This window comes from Hipposideros armiger, unplaced genomic scaffold (assembly GCF_001890085.2).
Source record: "Hipposideros armiger isolate ML-2016 unplaced genomic scaffold, ASM189008v1 scaffold_126, whole genome shotgun sequence".
Taxonomy (NCBI): Eukaryota; Metazoa; Chordata; class Mammalia; order Chiroptera; family Hipposideridae; genus Hipposideros; species Hipposideros armiger.
Genome location: NW_017731476.1, coordinates 1,933,210 through 1,955,431, shown reverse-complemented (window position 1 = coordinate 1,955,431; position 22,222 = coordinate 1,933,210). Strand labels below are relative to the sequence as shown.

Below are 22,222 nucleotides of genomic sequence, written 5' to 3'. Positions count from 1 at the left end.
AGACAGGTAAGAAAATGAAAGACACCGTCTACAGAAATAATTCCAGAAATCTTCCTGAAGCTGAGGGGCATACTTTCCAGGTTTAAAGGCTGGAAAACACGTGCCCAGCACAGGAAACAACAGGATGCCCTTGTGTGTCCAAGATGAGAACAGGTGACACAGCGGCACCAGGTGTCCCGGACGCAGCTCGGGCCAGAGGCAGCAGAGCCACCGAGTTCCAAGGTAACTGACTTCCGAGTCAAATCCCAGCCCTAGCCCCACTGTCAGATGAGGGTGACAGGCTCAGGCATGCAATATCTCAAAGACCCTGCTCCTAGACGCCCTTCCCCAAGCAACGGTTAGGGACGTCCTCCTCAGAATATGAGCAAAAAAGAAAATGTGGGATCCAGAAAATAAAAACCCAACGCACGTGGAATTCCTGGGATGGCGGCAGGGCAGGGGCTGGCAGCGTGTGACCCACGGGAAACACCAGGAAACGGCAGCAGAAACATGCTGTGTAGGAGAAGTGGGGCCGACACCAGAGGAGACACCCACAGGAACTGGACGCGGCTGACCCTGGGGTGGGGTGGAGCACAGACTTCCCAGTACATATGTGGGTAACTGGTTACTGCTCATCGGATTAGACTAAACCTCACCAGTCGGCTTGAGAAAAGAGTCTGGTGGCCCCTCCAGACCTCCCTGGGCAAGGACAGGGCGAGAGGGACTGACACACATCTCTGGAAATGCGGCACAGACTTAGCGCGGCACTGGCACCCCCGCCCCCGGCTCTGAAGCACAGCCCTGGCTGGCACTCCGTGAAACCCCGAGGGCGGGGTCTCGACTGCACAAGACGACCTATTTTTACTCCATTAAAGTGACGAGTGAGCATGGCGTGTTCTACTTCTCAGCTTCCCAACAGCAGATGGGCCTAATGACACTGGGGAACAGGCCACAGAAGTCAGTACTATCCAGGATGGAAACATCATGGAAGGAGCTAAGCGTCCCGGAGCCTGTGAGGTGAACACCATGCGAGGATGTGTGGACCTTGTCCAGTGCTGTTCAGAGCTTCAAGTCCATGTGCTCCGGTCACAGGTGTGGAAACGGAGCCTGTGAGGATGGGCCCTGGCCTGAGGGCACAGAGTGTGCATCAGAGCCAAGACATGGCCTCAGCGGCCTGGCGAGGACAACCTCCTGTGTAATCGCCCTCACACCACGCTTCCTGCCTCTCATGGCTTGCAGGCTTGCCTCCCGCCTCGCCCCCCAACCCCCAGCACCAGCCACAGGCAGGCAGCACAGCCGCAGAGCGATGCCTCTGGGCCAAGCGCACGGTGCTCTGCACGAGAAGCACAGAGCTGCAGACTGTGTGAGGTTCCATGGCAGGACTGGTTTCAAAACGCTGAAACTCAGTGTTCTATGAAAAGTCACAGAATAGGAGTGGGGAAGAGCCCCACGCCCTGGGCAAACACAGTAGTTACTCCTCACTTTGCACATCCAGTGTTTCCTCCTCAGCGCTCTCGCTGGTAGAGTCAGACGGCACATCCCGCCACGTACCCAGCAGTTCCCACTCCCTGTTTCTGTGGCTAAGCACCTGCGAGGACCTGCATGCACACTCCCAGGACGGGTTATGCACCCACTGTGGGGGGCCCTGGAGGCACTGGCCCCACCCCTGAAGCCCTGGGCAGTCACCTAAGCTCCCTAAGCCTCGGCCTCCTCATCTGTGAAATTGGGACAGCAGCAGCATCTGCCTCACAGGGATCATAAAGATGAAACCAGATGATGTGAGAGAAGCAAGAAAAGCATAGCAGCTGTCAGAGCCACGGAGACCGTCTCTAGAAATGAGGGCCTGTGATCAGCATTCTGTCCTCCGGACGGGCTGTCAGACATGGGGGCACAGGCCGGAGGCCCCACATTGGAACCCCAGCAAAGCCTCCGCTGCCCAAGGACAGGCCTCCACCAGGTGCTCTGTGTGGGTGGTCTGGCTGCTGGCCTCGGCTGCTCCTGAGGGGTGAGGGTGGCCCTCCCCTTGCTCTTTCCTCTGGGGCCCTACATGGGCTGAGGACTACGCTAGGTCAGAGACATGGTCAAAAGGCCACCTGGCACCATCCCCAGGGCTGGCACCAGCAGCGGGATGGAGGGCAGCTCCAGGTGAGTGCCAGCCTGGCCTGCATGCAGCAGCCACGCCCGCCCACACTGTGAGGTGAAGAGCACACGCACGCTCACCTGTGCACCAGCTGGAGGTTCTCCTGCCTCAGCCGGCTATGCTGCTCCCCGTTGGCGGCCGTGTCCTTCTCCAACTCCGACACCCGCTTCTCTAGGAAGACAACCTCGGGAGCGAGACAATGGCTTGAGAATCAAAGAGGCAAGACAGTCCACACTCCCAAGCCAACCATTTAGGAGGCAGTGCCCACTCAGCTGGAGGTGTGTCTATCTTGTTCATGGAGACTGTCCCCATAAATGAGGAGTGTGGCCCCACGGGCATCTGAAAGGACAGCGAGCACTCCATGGCCTCAAAACCACAAGCACAGGTGTCAGCAGGGACCCCGAGAGGCCTAAAGTGCCCCAACGGCGCCTTTGTGAGGGGGCGTGGGGCAGCCAGGCTACGGGTCCCCCACAGGCAGAGGCACCTGCTCTCTGCCAGACCCAACCCATGGAGGGAGCATGGACTGGGGGACTCAAAGGACAGAAAGGCCTGGGGGGTTTGGTCTCTGCCTCCTCAGGAAGCTAACTAGATGGGAGACACATATCACACAGGTGGTAGGAGGAGAGAAGGCCAGCCCTGAGCGCCAGAGGCGGCTCTGAGAGCAGGTACTGCAGCTGCTATAGAGAGGAGGTCCCAGAGGAGAGGAGGGGGACAGGAAGGAGTACCGGAGGGGGGAAGGGAGTACAGGAGGAGGTGAGGGGGAACAGGAGGAAGGGAAGGGGGACAGGAGCAAGTGAGGGAGGACAGGATAGGGTACAGGAGGAGGTGAGGGATGTGTGCTGCCACCCTCCTTTTCCCCTCTTGCTGGAGCTGGTCCTTGAAAAGCTCGGGGTCTTCACCACAGATGGCTGCCCGGCCCCACATAACCCAGTCACCAGACTCCTTTCTCAGGGAACAGGCCATTTCGCATGTTGTTTGACTATGTGATCACTGCAGGCTGAGTGCCCGCCTCCCCGAAACCTCAAGCGCCCCCATATCCTGCCTCCAGGGGCCCTGGAGAGCTGAGTCTCTGAGTGTCAATGCTCCCTGAGCAGACCAGATACAAACACAGGCGGATAGCGGCTGGCACTCACTGCTCTGTTCCCGTTCCCTCGGCTCCCTCTTCCATGTACGTGAAATGCAGGAGCGGGGAGAGGACCTCATTAACCCTGGTGGCACCATCACCACTTCTCACAGTGCTCTATCTGCTTGCCAGGAGAAGGCCCGGCGCCCCAAATGCACCCCACATACCCCAACACGGGCCCACCCCTGAGGCCAAAGCCGCCAGCACAAGTCCTGAGATCGGGGCTGTGGTGTCTGCATGGGGTCCACCAGTCCTACCTTGTCCGCAATGTCCTCTTCCATGCCCTCCATGGGGTCCGACGGAGGGTCCTGCAGGGCCTCCATGGTCAGGGCCCCGGACTGGTGCAGGTGCCTGTGGAGAAGAAAAAATAGGCTCAGTCCTTCAGCAGAAGAGGGAGAAATGAAGGCAAGAGCCAATGGCAAGTTCCTTAAACATGAGCACATCAAGTCAGTCTGAAGAGCAAGACCTGGCAGCCGGGGGCCCAGGTCTCCACTGGAGGGAGTTCCGGGCAGGACGCTATGACCAAGGGGCTGGGGCAAGCCGGCTGCACTCTGTGTGTGCAGAGTCCTCCTTCTGCTCTTTGGAGCCTGACCAGCCAACTTCCCACCAGCAGACGGGGCGAGGGTACTTTGTACTCGGGCAATAAACGCAAAGCCGTTCCTCCCTGTGATATGAAATAATCTCATCTTCCACTGCAGGCTCATGAAATATTAATTCGGCACCATGACTTCTGCATACAACGTCACCTACATGCATCTTGATACTTGATTTTCAAATGTACTCCTGGTGGAAGCAACAACGAGAGGCCAGGGGTCTCTCGGGTCTCTTTTGGGGAGGCGCACAGGTGCGACTGTCCTCTGCAGTAGCAGCTCCAAGCACCTGGCACCAGTAGACACAGGTCTTCAACCCTGTGGGCCATGTTGGGGGCCGCGCAGCCTAGGCATCAGGTGGGCACTGGCCCCGGCTGTCCTGCAAACCCCACCTCTGGGGCGCTACACCCTTGGAGCGCCTTCCTTAGCCAACTGGGCAGGTGCTCAGCAAACACTTGTTCAAAGTCACCCTAGAGACAATCTTGTTAGTTATGGTGATACAGTATCAGCTGTCATTTACCTGGAGCACGTCAAACTCTCAGAGCATTTGGACAGAGTCTGCGTATACCAGCCCAGGCTCCCAGGTGGCACCCTGATGCTCAGAGCTGTGTGACCCTGAGAAAGCCACTCACGCTTGCTGAGCCTTACTCTCCTATAAAATGGGGATCTGCAGCTATTGCAGAGTTTAAATGAGGTTTTAGGTAGATAGATAGATAGATAGATAGACAGATATAGATATAAACAGTTCTTCCTCATAGCACAGGGTAAGAATTCAATAAAATGCCATTAAAAATGACACTGAAATTTCTACATTATATTTATCAAAGGTATCAAGTTCTATTTCCTTTCTAGTGCTGATCGAACTTGTACATTTCTTAAACTATTTTCCCAGAAATGTTCTAAGGGGAACAAAAAAGGGCATCTTCACCCATGGGGACCACGAGCGCCCTGAATGTCCCCTGGGTGGGACATATGAGCACCTTGCTGTGGATTTCACCTGATTCCCTGCAGGGCGCTAAACCCGAAATGTAGGATGTCAGACAGGCCATCATGTTCTCCAACTGCTGCTCTCAAACACCCATAACTTTGGCCCCAAACATGAGCTCCTGATGCCAACCCTGGGACAGGAAGCTGTCCACCCCCAGAGACCACGCTGTGGAGGGGCCACGGCCCGGGGCCTGTTACCTGGTCCTGAGCTTCTACAAGGGACTCAGGGAACTTTTGAACAGCTGGACATGGGGATGGGAGGTCATACCCAGTCCCCAAGCACCCAGCATGTGACCGCCTCAGGGGAAGGCTAAGTTTCCTAAGAAATGGTGGGTGAGGGGCTTGTGTGTTTATACCCACCCCCACTCAGGAGACCTACCAGGAGAGGGGGCTATGGAAATGCCTGATCATCGCAAAGGGAGGCAGGTAGAGGCTGGTGGGCAGGCCTCCAGGTGCCAAAACCGCATACTTCGTGTCATCCACCCCAGACCCACCTCCTGCCCTTGGTGGTCCCGCTGCTGCTCTCTCCCTTCCTGAGGCCGGCTCTGTGCCGGTGCCTCAGGGTCCTCAAACACACACGACCCCAGAGCCATTGCCGTCCAGGTCAGGCACACAGCCAGGACCCAGAGGCCAGAGCTGGTGGCTCTAAAACCCATAATCCAGCCACGAGGCCACATGCAAAGGGCAGAAACACTGTGAAGAGTGAAATTACAGCAGTTATTTTGAGTTTCCCTAGATTTCTGTTGGCAGTGTTAGGGGGAAAACAGCAGCAGATTAAAATTGTGTGTATGTACAATCTGCTAAATATGCCTTTGTTTGTAAACTCGAACTGCAAATACCTGTGGATTGGGCTTTTTTATACCAAAGGGCATCTGGGAAGGAAAACTCAGGTTCTCAGAGGGCATTTCAAAGGAGGGAGCAGACATAGCCCAAAGGCTGAGGAGACTTGGGCCCCTCCCAGCCCCAGGGGCCCTCCATGTCCCAGACCTGGGAGGTTGAGAGGAGACGACTCAACTAGATTAAAGTATGAACATCACATCTGTAAGAATTTGGATGCTTTTCTCAAAGGGGTGATGGAGAAAGATGGAAAGAAAAGGTGGATTGATGACTGTCACCTCTGCTTCCTCTAGCCCTTAAGATGATTAAAAAAAAAAAAAGGGCCGGCCGAGTGGCGTGATGGTTAAGAACTGGCTTGGGATGCTAGAGGGCCCCAGTTCGGATCCCACATATGAGGGCCAGTGACACTGCCCTCTACAGCTAAGATGCTGAACAACAGCTCAACCTGGAGCTGGGCTGCCATGAGTCGCCTGCGACGGCGTAGGCTGCAGCCCCTGTGGCAGTGGGTTGCCATGGGCTACTGTGTGTAGCCAGCAGCCAGCGTGAGCGGCCAGCAGCCGCAGTGAGCGGCCATCCAGAAGCCGGCGACTGATCTGCCTCACCCGGGAAGAGCGCAATGATGGTGCCAACTTGGGCCAGTGAAGCAACGCCCTCCACAACTAGACTGAAGAACAAAACGACAGCAACTTGTCTGTTCCCCTTCCCCCAATTCCCCAGCGCTGTTCCCATCCCCCAATTCCCCAATAAAAATCTTTAAAAAAAAAAAAAAAAAGAAAGAAAACCAAAAGGTTTATATTCTCCAGGACAAGGAGAGCATAAGCAGATGACACCAGGAAAGAGATGTCCAGGGCACTGGGCACTGGAGGGCAGTGGGAGGAGGGCTAGAGCCAACCAGTGAGACGCTGCAAGTGTCTCTGTGGCCAGTTCCCTCTGGAGAACCCAGGAAGGACCAGCACCTGAGAATGGGGCAGTAGAGATGAGCAGAGAGGGTGGGAGGGGCAGTGTCCACCACACCCTTGAAGAGAAGGACTCTCCTAGACCCAGAGGAGCCCTGGACTCAGGACACACAGCCTGCAAATGGAACGCATGGTCTGCAGACATCATGGCGGGCCCAGTGCGGCTCTCCAAACGCCAGCAGCCGGGCAGGACTCCACTCGGGTAAACCATTGGCCTGGTTGGTAAAAAGACTGCTGACACAGGGGCCTTGTCCACACCGCATGCAGGCCAGAGGCCGCCTGCCAGCTGAGAGCAACCACTCCAACACGCACAGAGAACACACCCCTGGCTGTTTGAGGGGGACCTCTAACAGGAAGGACAGAGCCCAGATGGAACTCAGGGAAGAGAAGGGGAGGAAAAGCTGGTGGCGCGTGCATCACAGGAGCCAGAGCCAGAGCTGAGAGGCACATAGGCGACAAGGCATGTGAGGCCACAAGCAGGAGTCCCAGAAGGAGTGGCAAGAGGAACAGAGGACACTATCAAAGAAACACCTCGAGAAAGGTCCCGAGAAGTAACGGACAGAAGCTTCCAGATTGGAACAGCACGACTTTCACCCAGCCCAGCATAATTAATGGGAATAAGGACTTATAAGACTCAGCATAAAATTTCTGAACTACAGGGATAAAGACAACATCTTAAAAGCTTCCAGAGACGGAAAAATGGTTACAAAGAAAAATCAGAAAGCATCAGACCTCTCAGCAGCAGCCCTAGTGCTAGGAGATAATGAGTGATGCCTTCAAAAACTCTAAAGAGAAATTATTTACAACCCAGAATGCTATACAAAGCCAAACTATAAGAATAAAAAATCTAGCAAGGTCACAAAAATTTATCTTCTGGGCACCTCTTTTCTCAAGAAACTACTGGAATATGTGCTGGACAAAAAATGGAGATTTAATAAAAAAAAGAAAGACAGAGGATCAGGGAGTGAGATGGTTCAACATCTGAAACAAATATCCAGACAGCAAAGGGCAGAGGCTCTGGGAGGGAACGTCCACATAGACACAGTGCTGCCTGTGGTCCTGTGAGAGGGCTGGGCAGAGGAGGTAGGAGCTCGCAGGACACGCAGGACAAAAGAGGAAGCAGAGAAAAACATGAAGACAATCACCAACTCCAGGAGAAGCAATGACTTGTCTTAAAAAGGAAACATAGTAACATATTACACGTGGGAAGAGCTGCTGGTGTCTGGTAAAGCCTGTGAAACTTGTCTTTAGAGCTAGCATAGCAGGAAGAGGATAAATGTGTGTGCTGTCATCTCTCACTGAAGGAAACCAATAGGTTGGATCCAAGACGGAAAAGTGAATGAATAGTCACAAAAGCGTGTTCTTTAGAAACCCAGAGTTAGGCTCATCTCCTTCCTCTTTTCCTTCCCTGGGGAAGTAGTGGGGGTGGGAAGGACGCAGCCTTTGAAAGAGGCAGACCCAGACCTGGGCTCCATCACGTTTGGCTGTGTGAGATCAGGCCCCTCATGGACTCTCTACCAGTGGGTTAACCTACAGCAGACATGTGGGGACATCGGCCCCCTTCCAGATCTTGTGGTGAATACTCAATAAAACAGGAGGAATGACAAAAGCTTCCAACATCAACTTCCCGGTCACAAATTCACGTCCCAACCCACACCTTTGGAAATTCTTTTCACAACCCATCCCCTCAAATTATTTTCAATCCCAAACCATGGAAGTAATTTTCCCAAGTTTTGAAAAATACGTTGGCACACAGTATTTTCTAAACACGTTTTTAAGGAGCTATGCAGGGTGATGCTTTTCAGAACATCTCAGTAAGGAAGCAATGGTCTCCTACCTTGCCGCCTTCTTGCTGGAGAGCCGCCTCGTTGGACTGTGCAAAATCAAAATAAACAGGAAAATCGTGTCAGAGAACAGAATGGGAGGAACGGGAGGAAACAGGAAATTCAGGCTGAAGAGATATAGTGATGGGGGGGCGCGTCCTCAGGCATGCAGCACGGTGCTCGTAGGGTCCGCTCCATGCACAGAAAGGCCCACTCAGCAAAACATTCAGGGACACGGGAGCCATCGCAGGGGCTTGTCAAGGCCTCAGAAAGTGTTATTTGCGTCATTCCACCCCCAGAGACATTTCTGATGGAGCCACAGTCAGACCCCAGGTCTGAGGCCGACCCCAGCACGTAGACTGCCAGCTGGCTGCACTGGGTCCAGGCCATCGGCCAATGCCACATCCCAAATGCTTCTGAAGCCAAATTACCTTCCAAAGGGCTGGCCATCAGAGGCCCTTACATGAAACGTAGCACGGGCTTGTTTGTAATAGCAAAGTGTTGTCATCGGTTTTAGTTTAGGCACAGATATGTCACATTCCAAACTCCCACCTGGGCAGCTTCCCCAGAGCCAGCACCCAGCAGCACCCAGTGCCCAAAAGCTTCTCCTGACATAAGCTCTGGCAGCTTTGTAGCAAAGTATCCCTGGTAAGACCCCCCGCCAGGGGGCAGATTTCCAGCATGTTCTAGAAGTTCCCCATGTATAGCACCACCGAGTTTGCCATGGCCATGTCCTCTGCAGCAGGGTGGGATGTCAGCCTGGATGGGGGTGGGCTGGCTGCTCCCCACAGATGCTGTTCCTGTATTTTTCTGAGTTCTCTTGACTCTTACTAGCCAATCCCATTACAGTCAGTCATTCTTTTTGTTAAACTTTCCCTGTTCAAATCACTGTGTAGCTCCCTCTCCTGATGGGACCCTGACTAATACTGTGTATTTCAACACAAATTGAGTTTTGTCCTAATGTTATTGAGACTCCTTGAAAATAACAGGCTGGGACGGACTTACTTTCCTAGCTGACCTCTCAGGGACGAGACTGGCAGTCCAGTGACAGAGTTTACAATTTGAAAATATACCTCTAAGGGAAAGCAGACTTCTACCAAACCTGGAAAATATGATAGCAGTTGGCATCTTCTGAGCCTCACTGGATAGAAATTGTCTCTGACGTCAAAGCTTTCGGATATGGTTTGGCCTTAATCACCTTTGCTCTTCTACACACTATGACCAAATACATTTATTTTGAGGCAATCCCATGGAAACCAACATGCAAGATTCAGATCTCCTTCACTGAGTTTAGGGGGAAATTTCCTGACTGACAGTTATGTCCTGATTATAGTAATGATTTTACTAGTATATTAACCAACTTTAGTAGAGTCTTGCTTAGGGAATAGGTGGCTGAAATTGGTGATGACATCCCCACTGGACTCGCTGGTGGAGTCTGTTCTCTGCCCCACAAAGCCCCACGCGGGTGACCATGGCAGTCCTGGGCAGATTCTCCACATGGGAAGAGATCACGTCTACACCAGACATCTTCACACAACGAGAGATGACATACCCATACTGGAACCCGCTCAGCAGGAAGGCAAGTCTCCACATGGAAAGGACAAAAGACCCCTCATCACAGCACCCAGGGAAACATACACACACGAGGTAAAACTCGTTTTCCCTAAAACAGAGGCCCATGGGGCTTTGGAATCAGCAGATGCCACAGTTTCTCAAGTCTCCCTGGAAGGCCTCCCTTCACGAGCACTTCCAGCTTGTCATCCTTGCTGCTGGGACCCCACCATGCTCCCCTCTGAGGCTGCTGATGGGTCCCAAATCCCAGGGTCCTGCCCTGTCCTCTCCACCTGACTGGGCACTTGCTGGACTCCAGCCTGTGTTGTAAGTGTTGCACAGAACACAAGAAAAAGGGTCCCAGACGTGCAATGTGCTGAGGCAGCAGGTGTGACGGGGCTGAGGCGCTGGGGAACCCACCAGGAAGGCTGAGCTAGCCTTGGCGGAGGCCCTAATGGGGCAGGCTCCTCAAGCTACATAAGCAGTTTTTAGAAGACGTCTCTAAACACACTGAAACCATCAGGATGGTTCACATTTCTGCACTGATGTAACCTACTGCCAGTCTGAGGCCCCTTCTTCCAGGAAGCTGCCCCGGATTGGACTGTCACCTGGGAGCCCACAACACTGATAGGCACGGACCATCCCTCTCTGCCCTCAGAGTGCCCCCCCACCCACCGGGGCTTTCCCATACAACAAGCTAAATCAACAATATGCTTAACGAGCAGGTCAACATGTGCCAACTCCCAAAGAAATGTTTTCTATAACTGGAGTTTGTGGAGTTGTGAGGAGCCAGCAAAAGGAGCTGTCGCCTCCTGGAACTCCGACCTGAGCTGGGCTTGGGGGTTAGGGATGGAGAGGGAAGCAAACAGTCTGGCCCAAACTGGACCCAGAAGATGGAGGAGAATGGACTGGCGAGGGCAGGGAGCAGCAGCAGATGCCAGGGTAGCAGAGCAGGGTTCTGCTGGTCAGGGAGGCTGAGGCTGCCTTACAAAAGTGAGTTCAGGGGAGCGGCTCACCCAGAGAAGGACACCTGGTTTAAACCAACATTCCTGAAAGTGGACTACAAACTTGCTTTTAAAGACCAAACCTTAACTAAATTTCCCAATGCTGTTTCACGGGGCTCAATTAAAGAAATCTTTTTGTACAATGAAGAAAGTGTCTCTCCCCAAGCACACTTTCTTTCACAGGCTGGATTTCCTCACACAGGATACACAGTATCTAAAGATTGCTTCTTCCCATAGGGACAGAAGCCACTGGTTAGGCTGTGGCATGCACACAGGAGAGAGGGAGGCAAAGGGCATTAAACAGGCTCAGCCGTGCAGGGAGGTGGGGCGGGGCCAGGGAAGGGGCCAGCGTCTGCATGCTCGCCTCTGGACCACAGAGGAAGCCCCCCCGCCCCCAGAGTTGGCCAGACCTGCTGGGGGCAGGGGGGCGTGCTACAGGCAAGAGTCCCCCTCAGCCTTGAACACAGAGCAAGGCCAGGCACTGTATCAGTTACCTATTCTTTTCAAGATCATTCAGGCGAGCAGAAAGATCCTCGAGGCGGTTGATTTGTTTGTGGCACTGGCTACAGTAAAACTCAAAAGCCTCATCAGTGAGGATGCTGTGCAGCTTTGCGGCAAGCGGGTCGGCGCTAAAGAGACGAGAAGTGTCAGTTCAGGAGACAGCAAGGACCCCACAGGTTTCCTGGGACTCCACACAGGGTGAGAATCAGCTGGGCAAAAGCATGTTGTCAGGTAATGGGCTGTGGAAGGTTCTAGATCTTTCAGACTGCAATCAAACCACCTCGTTCAGTGTCACTTCTGGGACCCGTGACACACACCAGCTCAAGCAGCAGGGGGCCTGGCCACACACCAGCTCCTTCCTGGTCAGGTGCTCAGAAGGAACAGGGTATCCCATCAGCTCCACTGTAAAAAGAAAACCCTGAACAAGAAGTAAGCCCGGATACACTGTTCCCTCCTTTGTAAAAACCTCATCAACGTGAGAGCCAAGCATGTCTCAAGGTGGAGTTTAACTCACTGTACTGGACCTACTTTAATAACTGCTCTAATAATCACCAGAATCAAAGACTATGCATTGATTATGAATCATCAATAATTTTGTCATTTTTAACACTTTTGCTGAAAAGTCAGAATTTGGGGCGGCCAGTTAGCTCAGCTGGTTAGAGCCCGGTGCTCATAACACCAAGGTTGCTGGTTTGATCCCCACATGGGCCACTGAGATGCGCCCTCCACAAACAAACTGAAACAACTACTTGGCGTGGAGCTGATGGGTCCAGGAAAAACACACTGTTTCCCAATTAAGAATGAAAAAAAGTCAGAATTCTATCAGCCTCCCTGTATAACTTCAATGGGCTTTCAGGGCACTGGTGATGCATCTGATGCCGGGAGGCCACAATGTGTCTAGGGTATGAGGACCCACAGGCTTTTAAAAGCCAATCTGGAAATTCAATTTGAAGAAAAGCTAAAGCGAAACATCAGTTATAGCATAGAAGTCACACTTGAGACAGAAAACAATGAAACACTGGACAAGAGACAGGGACAAACTAAACAAATGGGTAGAGCTTTACCAAAACAGGACAGACACACACACTTAGCAAGGTTGAGTCCTTTGGCCTCGGCCTCTACACCAGCATGAGCACGCACATCAGAAGGGAGCTGCTGCTTCACTAACTCTTACTCCCAGAGACACCTGTGGAGGGTCCCTCACCTCCGCCCCCCCCCGCCCTTCCCCCCCGTCACAGGCAGCTTAGGGAACAGCACATGGAGAAAGCAAGGGGGGAGCTTGTCAGGCACTGCCCCCAACCCAGGTCCTCTAGGAGTGGGTAAAAGTCTGGACAAAGGAAGAATCTCACAGTTGCCACTTTAGCTGTCAGTAAAGATGGAGAATTTCAAGAACTGGGTGCAAATGGGAAAGGAGGCTGAAGTGGCCAGGCTGTTGAGCCTCACAAGTGTCTCGCCTGAAGAGGCCAGGCGTGTTCTCTGATGGGCCAGCCACCAGGAAAAGGTGGCCAGGCCATGGGACATAGCACGCTCAGGCCCCTTGTTTGGATACAAGAGCCGGCATTCTCCCAGGGCCTCCTGTACAGCTCCAAGAGGAAGGAGTGCTGAGGAGTAAGCAGCTCGTTAAGTGAGGGTCTCACCCATTAGGTATCACAGTGCAATTTATTCAAAGTCAGAATGTCTCAGACAGTTTGGGGATGCCAGATAATTATAAGGAAAGGAATTCACAAAATTGTGATGTTCAAGGCTCCCTCGGAGTCTGGTCAAAGAGTACAGATTTTCAGCTACAAGAATCAGGTCTGAGGATCTAATGTAAAACATGGTGACTATGGTTGATAACACCATGTTGTATAATTAAAATTTTCTGAGAGACTAGAAGTTAAACGTTCTCACACACATACAGCTTCCCTCCAAGCCGGCTACGAACCATAACGAGATCCACAGCGAGTGCCTAAGGAGCCCGCAAAGCCAGGTTTGCCCACCCGGGCTCTGTGCCTCGTGGCTCTGCAGAGGCCACAGAAATGTGGAGTGATCTGGGAATGTCACTGGATGGGAGAAACTTCAGCCAACTTTCACCCAGGTATAAATTTTAAAATATTGACTGTGGTATGTTAATTATACTACAGAGAATAAGTAAGTTCTCCTTCACAAATTTATCAACCAAAGGGGGAAGTTCCCTACAACCAGCCATGGGGAAACAAGAGGAGGACAGGTGCACTGGTCCAGGGCCATATTACCTGGGGGTGAGAAACGCGGGGTCACTGCAGCCATGCTCCCCATTGCAGAGGGTCTCCGGGGACAATTCTGCCTCGCTGCCCTCACCGTAGTCCTCAAAATGCTCCTCGCCACCTATCACCGTGACGACAGACTGGTTGTGCAGGTGGGATCTGCTAAGGCAAAAGAGAAATGACACATTCTGACTCACAGCCATGGGCAGCCCCAGAACCAAGGGCTTGACCAGCGCTTTCCAGCAGAAATATGCTGTAAGCCGCATGAGTTCAAATGTTCTAGTAGCCACCTCATGGGATCAAGGTGACACCTGGACAATGGAGGAAGGAGGGATCTTTTCAAAACGAGGCTGATTCGATTGGATATCGATATGGGAAAAATTATTCCTACCTCACACCATACACAAAAGATCACTGTGGAGAGAGAACGGATCTGAAGATAAAGGCAAAACAATAGGCTTTGAAAGGAAAACAGAAATAAACATCACAGTAATGTGCAATAAACAAAGATTTCTTAAATAACACAGAAGTGCTCATCACAAAAGAAAAACAGATTAAACTGGACTAGAGGAGAATTAAAAACATCTGTTCCCCAAAGACAGAACCAGGAAACTGAAAAGGCAAGAACCTATAGAGTAGAAAAAAGATACCTGTAATCCACCTATGGAACTCAGGACTCCTATCTAAAATATATAAAAGCTCTAACAAATCAGTAGGAAAAAGACAGACACCAGGACCAACAGACCAGGAGGGGCCGAGTCCCACTTATATGCCACTCATTCTGCACTTCAACAGCAGAGCTGAGAAGGAGCCACCAAGACAATATGGCCTGCAAGCCAAAAAATAATTTTATTATCTGGCCGTTTTACAGAAAAAGCTACAGACCCCTGCAATAAGCAAATGGGTAGAAGACATGAACAGCCACTTCACAAAAAAGGATCTCTACATGGGCAACAGGCAAGAAAAAGTGCTCACCCTCATGAGTCACCTGGGAAATGCTAGTGAGAACTATCCCGAACCAGCGTTTCAGAAAACACCTTCCAGAAAATGAGCATGAGAAAGCAGACAATGCCAGGTGTCAGAGGAGCAACCAGAACCCACAGCACTGGCGGGCACGTAACCACTGTAAGGCCTGTCTGGAACCATCTGAACTGGGAAGTGCAGTAACTTTGAAAGCCAAAGGCTCCAGACGCACGGCTAAAATACAGGTCATGTTTACAGCAGCTTTATTCATATAACCCAAACTGTCAGCTACCCAAGTGCTCATCGATGGAGTAAGTTAAAAAGACATAGCACATTCATACAATGAAATGCTCGAATAACAATGAACGTAAATGATTTACAACTGTGCACAAAAAGATGGCTGGCTCTCATAGCCACGATGTTAAGTGAAAGAAGCCAGGTGTAAGGGGACCCTTCAGTGAGTGTGATCACGGAGCACGTAAGGCAGAAAGCCAGGCAGTGAGATCGGTGCTGCCTTAGGAGCCAAGTGCCGGAGGGATCACTGGGTGCAAGCATCTGCGCATTTATGACAGGTGCACATGCACGTCACTGTGCATTAGTTCAATTAAAAAGAAAAAAACAAAAACTGTGAGGGCCAAACAAGAAACAAAATGACATAAAATAAGCGAAACAAAAGAAAAGCAAGCGCTTCCAAGGCTGCTAAGCATGGCGGCTCCCCCAGGAGTAGAGGGCAAAACCTCAAGCTGTTCCTTCAGGTCCATGGGGACCACCGGCACCTGTCCCACCCTGCCCTCTTCTCTCTCTGGTCCTCAAATGCATGGGGGGACCTGGAGCGAAGTTGGGGAACAGGCGGTTTGGTCAGGCATGATGCAAAGGTGAGGCTGTAATATCCTGCCGGAAGACACTTACTGGATATTGTGTCTTACCTGGTTTATAAGAACCGTGAGGACAAAATCCAAAAGGCCAAGATAAAGTTTTTCTCCTACACTTTCCATCTCTACAGCCAAAGGAGCTGTGCAGCATTTGTAACCCCTGTCATCTCCTGACTGGTAGGTCAGCTGCGATGGGAGGCAGCTCAGGGCAGCAGGCCGTGGGCTACCTGGCAGGTCCGCCCTCTCTCGAAGGCCCTGGGATGATTCTAAGCCCCATGACACGAGCCCCTCCAGAACCCACACCGCCCCTCTCACCCCGATGTGGTGCCTCCTGCAGTGTCCCGGCTATTGGGGGGTGGAGTACAGACCTGCCTGGGAGTAGCAGCAAAGCGCCATGGCCGGGCTCCTCCATGGCATCCAGGCACTCAGAGGGCACAGCTGAGCCACCCGCACTGTCCGCATCCCCTTCGGGCTGCAGCTCAGGGTGCACCAGGGTGCTGGTGTCCTCATCGGTGAAGGTCTCACATTCACTGTAGGTGCTCTCGGAGCCCATGTACGCACTGTCTGTCACCTCGTTGGCCTAGGAGAGAGCACCAGGAGTCAGTGCTGGCACCCTGGAGATAACAGCGTCCATGTATGGCGAGCGGCACAATAAACCCGTGCCCGGCCCAGTGAACACTGCTGCAGGAATCGAAACGACCATGCGGAGGAAATGCTCTCACTCGGGAGAAGTCCCTATTGTATTTCTAAGCAGAAACTAGCTTACAAAACAATTTAATAGTTTATTTATTTATTTATTTATTTTAAAGATTTTATTGGGGCACTGGGGGAGGGGAACAGCGTTGGGGAATCAGGGAAGGAGAACAGACAAGTTACTGTCCTTTTGTTCTTCAGTCTAGTTGTGGAGGATGTCGCTTCATTGGCCCATGTTGGTATTATCATTGCGCTCTTCCCAGGTGAGGCAGATAGTTCGCCAGCCACTGGACAGCAGCTCAGGGCGGCTCCTCGCAGCTCACACTGGCTGCCAGCCACTCACGGTAGCTTTACAGCAGCCGTCAGCGACTCATGGCAGCCCAGCTCCAGGTCTAGCTGTTGTTCACCATCTTAGCTGTAGAGGGCGCAATGACACTGGTCCATGTGGGATCCGAATCGGGGGCCCTGCCGCTCAGAGCTGGCGTCCCAAGCCAACTCAACCAATGTGCCACTCAGCTGGCCCAACAATTTAAGTTTTTTTTTTTTAAAAGAGGAGTATGTCCAAGTGTAGAAAAACACTATTGGAGTTGTTTTTAAAGTTAGCTACATACATATACCTAAAACAGATACAAAACATCCTGACACTTGATAAATTCCCATTCTGTGGCTTCCGGCATCAGAATTATTAGGTTGTCAGAAAAGTCATGACGTATTTTTTCTATGTTTTTCATTGCAAAAATGCGTCATGACTTTTCCGACAACCCAATATTTATACCCAAAGAATTAGCACTCAATCAGGTAAGAATATGCCTTTTCAAGTTAAAAAGTCACCTTGATTATCTGTTATGTATGTTCAGGCTACTGCTTTGACATTCAATGATTTTGTGGTCTAACCTCAAAATACTAATTACTATCAATTATTTATTTAACTAACTGATTATGTTCACTGGTTAAATGTCTACTTTCCCAATAAACATATTATTTTTACCTGTATGGACTCAGCACCTAGTACAGGGCTGCCACAGAGCAGGCAGGGAATATTTGTGGATTGTGAAATGAACTGAAAACTAAAGAACCGTGAAACAGGCCAGTTTTAATTGATAATCTCAACTTTGATTAAAATACAGTTGTGTTGGTTAGGAAAAGAAGCCAACATGTCATGCCTGCAAGATTCTGAGGTTAACGATTTGCAAACAGGTAAGGTTTCAGAAAGTCGCTGGAGAGAGGTGCACTTTGTACTCCCATCACGGGAGGTGGACAGTGTGCTCAGATGGGCTGCGGTAACCAAAAGACACCAGTTCTCGGCTACATTTGGGGGAAGCTAGAGGGCCTTGCAAAGCTGCGTCCCCAAGGCTCCTTGTCCCATCGAAGAGATGCGAAGGGCCATGGCCAAGCTGGCGGGAGCCTGGTATGGCCTTTGAGACCCAGGTCCATCCTTGGTCTACTGTCTACACAGCCAGATGACCCCTGACTAAGGTCTCAACCACTCCGAGCTCTGCTGTCTCATTTGTAAAACGGGGGGTGTAAATGCTGAACTCACAAGGGTGCAACCATATGGGATCAAGAGAGACCTCAAAGGCAGGTGCTGAAACAGAAACCGAAAGACCGTGGGGTTAAAAAAAAAAAAAAAAAGACTGTAGGGTTCACGTGTCACTGGTGAGTGGAATCCCTGCCAGCAGCTTATTAGGCCAGGATAAAATAGGGAATAATGTGAGATGTACCTACTTGGGTGTTCAAGGACGTTACTTATGTTTCCAAGGGAAAACCCAATCTTCCTTGGAATCTAAGACAACCAAGTTCACTCTAAAATCTGAAACCCGGAAGTCGCTTGAAGAGGTACCTGCTCTAGTTCTACTCGTCATCCCTGCCTGAGCAGGTGTCTTTCTGCCTGGCACAGGCTGGCTCCGTGCTTGACCTGAGGGCAGCACAGGCAGAGACAGGCCGTCTGAGCCGGGCAGGTGCCAGTGCATCAGGAGCTGGCCTGAGGGGGAAACACAAGAGAGCAGGCACAAAAGCCACAGCCAATTTCTGACTTGGGTGGCTGCTCGTCAGTTGCCCAGATGGCACTGCTCGCTCACATGGGGTACTTACTGCCCAAGAACTCCCCAAGGGCACCAGGAAGACACCCCCCCCCAGAATTCTAACGACAATGACAAAGACCAGTCAACTATTCAGTACTCAGCTGAAATATCCTACAAGAGCACTGTTCCTTATCTGTAGGGCAATCCCACGGAGATCTCCCCAACCTCAATCTCAGTCCTTGGACCAGGGAAGAAGGCAGGGCCCACACACGCTAATCCTCACCACACAGAGCCAGCAAGGGCCCCCCAGACACTAACTGGAGACCCTCCGAAATGGTTACCCATGGGGAAGAGAACTTGACTCTTGGGGTCAACTTTTAAAAAGCCAGCCAGGGCCAGCCGAGTGGTGTGTTGGTTAAGAGTTGGCTTGGGAGTGCGAGCTCTGGAGCAGCAGGGCCCCGGTTCAGATCCCACATGAGGGCCAGTGACACTGCCCTCTACAGCTAAGATGGTGAACAACAGCTTGATCTGGAGCTGGGCTGCCGTGAGTCTCCAGTGACAGTGTAGGCTGCAGTGGGGCTGCAGTGGGCTGCCATAAGCTACCGTGAGTGGCTGGCAGCCAGTGTGAGCTGCCGTGAGCCACCGTGAGCCACCATGAGCGGCCATCCAGTAGCCAGGGACCGATCTGCCTCACCCAGGAAGAGCACAATGATAGTACCAACATGGGCCAGTGAAGTGACGTCCTCCACAACTAGACTGAAGAACAAAAGGACAGCACCTTGTCTGTTCCCCTCTCCCAATTCCCCAATAAAATCTTTAAAAAAAAAAAAAAAAAAAGGCCAGCCAACCTGCACTTCTGACAGATGCACGAGCTCTTTTCTGGGCTGCGTGGACCCCGAGCCCTCGATGGCAATTCAGCGTCTCTAAGAGCAAATCAACTGAGCACCCAGCCAGCATTTCTCTCCAGGGAGGGGATGATGGTCCAGGCACTTGGGAATGTTTATTTCACCTGCATGGAGCTGCCATCAATCATGCAGCTGAGGCTGGGGCTGCAGCCAACACCCCCCTTGGAGCTCAGGGTGGAAATAGTTCTCCATTTACATGGGAACAGTGAGGCAGACACGATGCAAACCTGGCTGCCTCCAGTCAGGCAGTCTCACACTCCATTCTGGGCACCTCCCCACCTTTTAAACACAGGAGGGCGAACGCTCTCCCACTTTCAACTCTCCTTTCCAAAGCAAATCCGTTCCCCTGCACGCAGATGAACACTGTTCACAAAAGGCTTTGTTTGTACTTACTCCTTAATTTGCCCCAAATTAGCAACAAAAGGGGTCACGGAGGTCCTGTCCCTACAGCACAGCTACAAACACAGACATTCTGGTGGGGGTGCTGGGCGGTAAACAGCCTCTGACCTGTTAATACCGTACGCAGTCCGAGTGCACAGACAGAGGCCCAAAGGGGACAGGAGACCCATGGGCTCTGTGAGCACCCAGGACAAAGCCAGAGACAGCCAAGCAGCTAGGGGGACAGGATGGTTCATGTCCCAGGTGCTGCCCCACATGTGCGGCCCCCGAGGGTCAGCTTCTATTGGGCAAGGCCGCCCTGAATAAACGTCAGCCAGGGTAGGTGGGTAAGCACCAGCTTTTCAAGAGGCAGAAGCATCTCAGAGCACGGTGTATACTCAGCTGTCGTCTACTGGACAAAACACAGGAACAGCTCACAGACATGTCCATCCGTTTATAGTTGCCACCAGACATGACCCTGTTCTGCCCAGAAGCCCACAAGTCTGTGCCGTCACCTTTACAACTGTTTATAAATTACCTGTGTTAAGATGAACTCATGTAGAAATCAAGTGCATCTTAAGAAACTTCGCTACGTGTTAATGTCACCTTCACCAGTTAACAAATGATCTGCCAACAGACAGGCCACACAGAGGGGCCAGCCGAGTGGCTCAGTTGGTTAAGAGCTTGCCTAAGAATGCGAGCTCTGAGTGACAGGGTCGCCAGTTCGATTCTCACATGGGCCAGTGACGCTGCCCCTGAGCTGAGCTGCCAACAGGTGGCAGGATGGCCCAGCTGATGAGAGCACGTACTCCTAACAACAAGGCTGCCGGTTTGAATGGTGGGCTACATCCACCAGCAATTAAGACTGAACTCGGCACCTTGAGCTGAGCTGCCACTTGGGTGGCTCAGGGGACAAAAGGTGCTCTTAACAAGGCTGCTGGTTTGACTCCCGCATGGGATGGTGGCTACGCCCACCCGCAATAAATTGAATACAGCACCTTGAGCTGAGTGGCGCCACTGGACTTGGAGCTGAGCTTGCTGCACCCTCCACAACGAAGTTTGAAGGACACAACATGGCTGTTCCCCTTCCCCAACACTGTTCCCCTCCCCTAACTCCCCAAGAAAATCTTAAAAAAAAAAAGAAGGCCACCTACAGAGTCACCAGTAAGAAATCAAGTACAGCCAACCCTGCCCAGGGTCCCCACAGCCCAGGTCGTGGTCCTTCCAAGGGAAATGAACTGCCAGGCACAGTGTGAATTGGCGTCCCGCCACAGCACAGCCTCCTCTTACCCTCAGATGCTGGCCTGGGGGGCCTGGCGGGCGGGCCTGACTCCACACACCGGCTTCAGGCAAGGCGTGCCCTTGGGGACGGCCTCCCCATTGTATCAGGGGCGCTGGGGCCTGCCCTTCACACTGGTCACTAGCTTTTCCACTGACAAGTCGTGCCGGCGTTTCTGCAAAACTTGTGTGTTCCCCTGGAGGTACATCGCTGCCTGGGAAAAAGTTTAACCTGCTCCCAGCCACGCTCGGCTGAACCGCTGCTGTGCTGGCTAGGGGCGGGAGCAAAGTTCAGGAAGTGTGCTTGCAGGGTTCCTAATGAACAGGTCTCAAAACAGAGTGGCTTTTGTTCTTGACTCTCTAGGCTTTCTGATAACAGTGCGCACAAAGGACACATTTCCCTGTCATTTTATTAGGGCAGCTCTTTAATCTAGAAGCTGGTAGTGGGAGAGGAGGGCGGAGCCGAGAAGGCACAGCAGCGACCATTCTTATTGGCTCTGTTCCAGGACTTTCCCACCCCCCACTTCCAGAAATTCTGATGCTCGAGATCGCCCCCTGTAGGGCTCCAGCACTCCACCCTCACCTGGCTCAGGTTCTCAGGGACTGAGCTTTCTTCTCATTCCCTGAACGTCAGTGACAATCCTTAAGTCACCTCCTCACCTCTCCCTTCTTCTCAGAGACACGTCAGTAACTTTCTCCTGGGAGCATCTGTTACAAGTGACAAGCTGAAGGGCTGCTTGGGGAAATGCTGGGAGTTTGGGGACTTGCTGAACAGCCCTGGCAGGTGAGCACCAGTTCCCTGTACAGGGTCCCCTGGCCAACGACGTCGTGTGCCCAGCCAGAAAACCAGGAAGAGGCTTACTCATCTCTGAGGACCGTTGGCAGAGGACCTGACTTCCAAACGTGCTATTTGGATGTAATGCATATGTTCTCCACTCCTATTTTTAGTAGACTTGTTAACATTACACAATGCACATGCATTTTTCTTAAAACAAAGCAATCTTTCTGTAAGTTTCACAGTACCTAGTCCCATTCCCCCCAAAAATTACATCTAAAAACCTTAAAAAACATAAAAAGATATGGAGGAAACTTAAATACACAGTATTACCAAGCAAAAGAAGCCAGTCAGCCAAGGCCACACACTTGTGATACCAACAGTGTGACACTCTGGAAAAGGCAGAGTTATGGGGGCAGTAAAAGATCAGTGGTTGCTGAGTGTTAGTGGCGGGGAGGGGATGAATCAGGGGAGCACAGAGGGTTTTTGGGGAAATGACACTACTCTGTGTGAGACGACCATGGTGCTACATGGCATTGCACATTTGTTAAAATCACCAAAAGTGAACCCTAATGTAAACTATGGATTTTAGTTAATAATAACGCATCAGTACTGGTTCAT

General features: G+C 51.8%; 1 protein-coding gene across 4 annotated transcripts in view; it reads right to left on the bottom strand.

Annotated features, from left to right (window-relative positions):
- The window catches only part of RAB11FIP3 (RAB11 family interacting protein 3), a 115,580-nt gene that overhangs the window by 5,994 nt on the left and 87,364 nt on the right, over nt 1-22,222 (bottom strand). The window contains exons 4-9 of one of the 4 annotated variants that reach the window (XM_019648738.1): nt 15,920-16,131; nt 13,726-13,878; nt 11,485-11,619; nt 8,450-8,485; nt 3,500-3,593; nt 2,200-2,303 (exon numbers count right to left, since the gene is read on the bottom strand). In XM_019648738.1, the coding sequence (XP_019504283.1) occupies nt 2,200-2,303; nt 3,500-3,593; nt 8,450-8,485; nt 11,485-11,619; nt 13,726-13,878; nt 15,920-16,131 (734 nt within the window). The remainder of the gene's footprint in view (nt 1-2,199; nt 2,304-3,499; nt 3,594-8,449; nt 8,486-11,484; nt 11,620-13,725; nt 13,879-15,919; nt 16,132-22,222) is intronic. The other 3 variants (XM_019648739.1, XM_019648740.1, XM_019648741.1) reach the window with 3 other exon arrangements.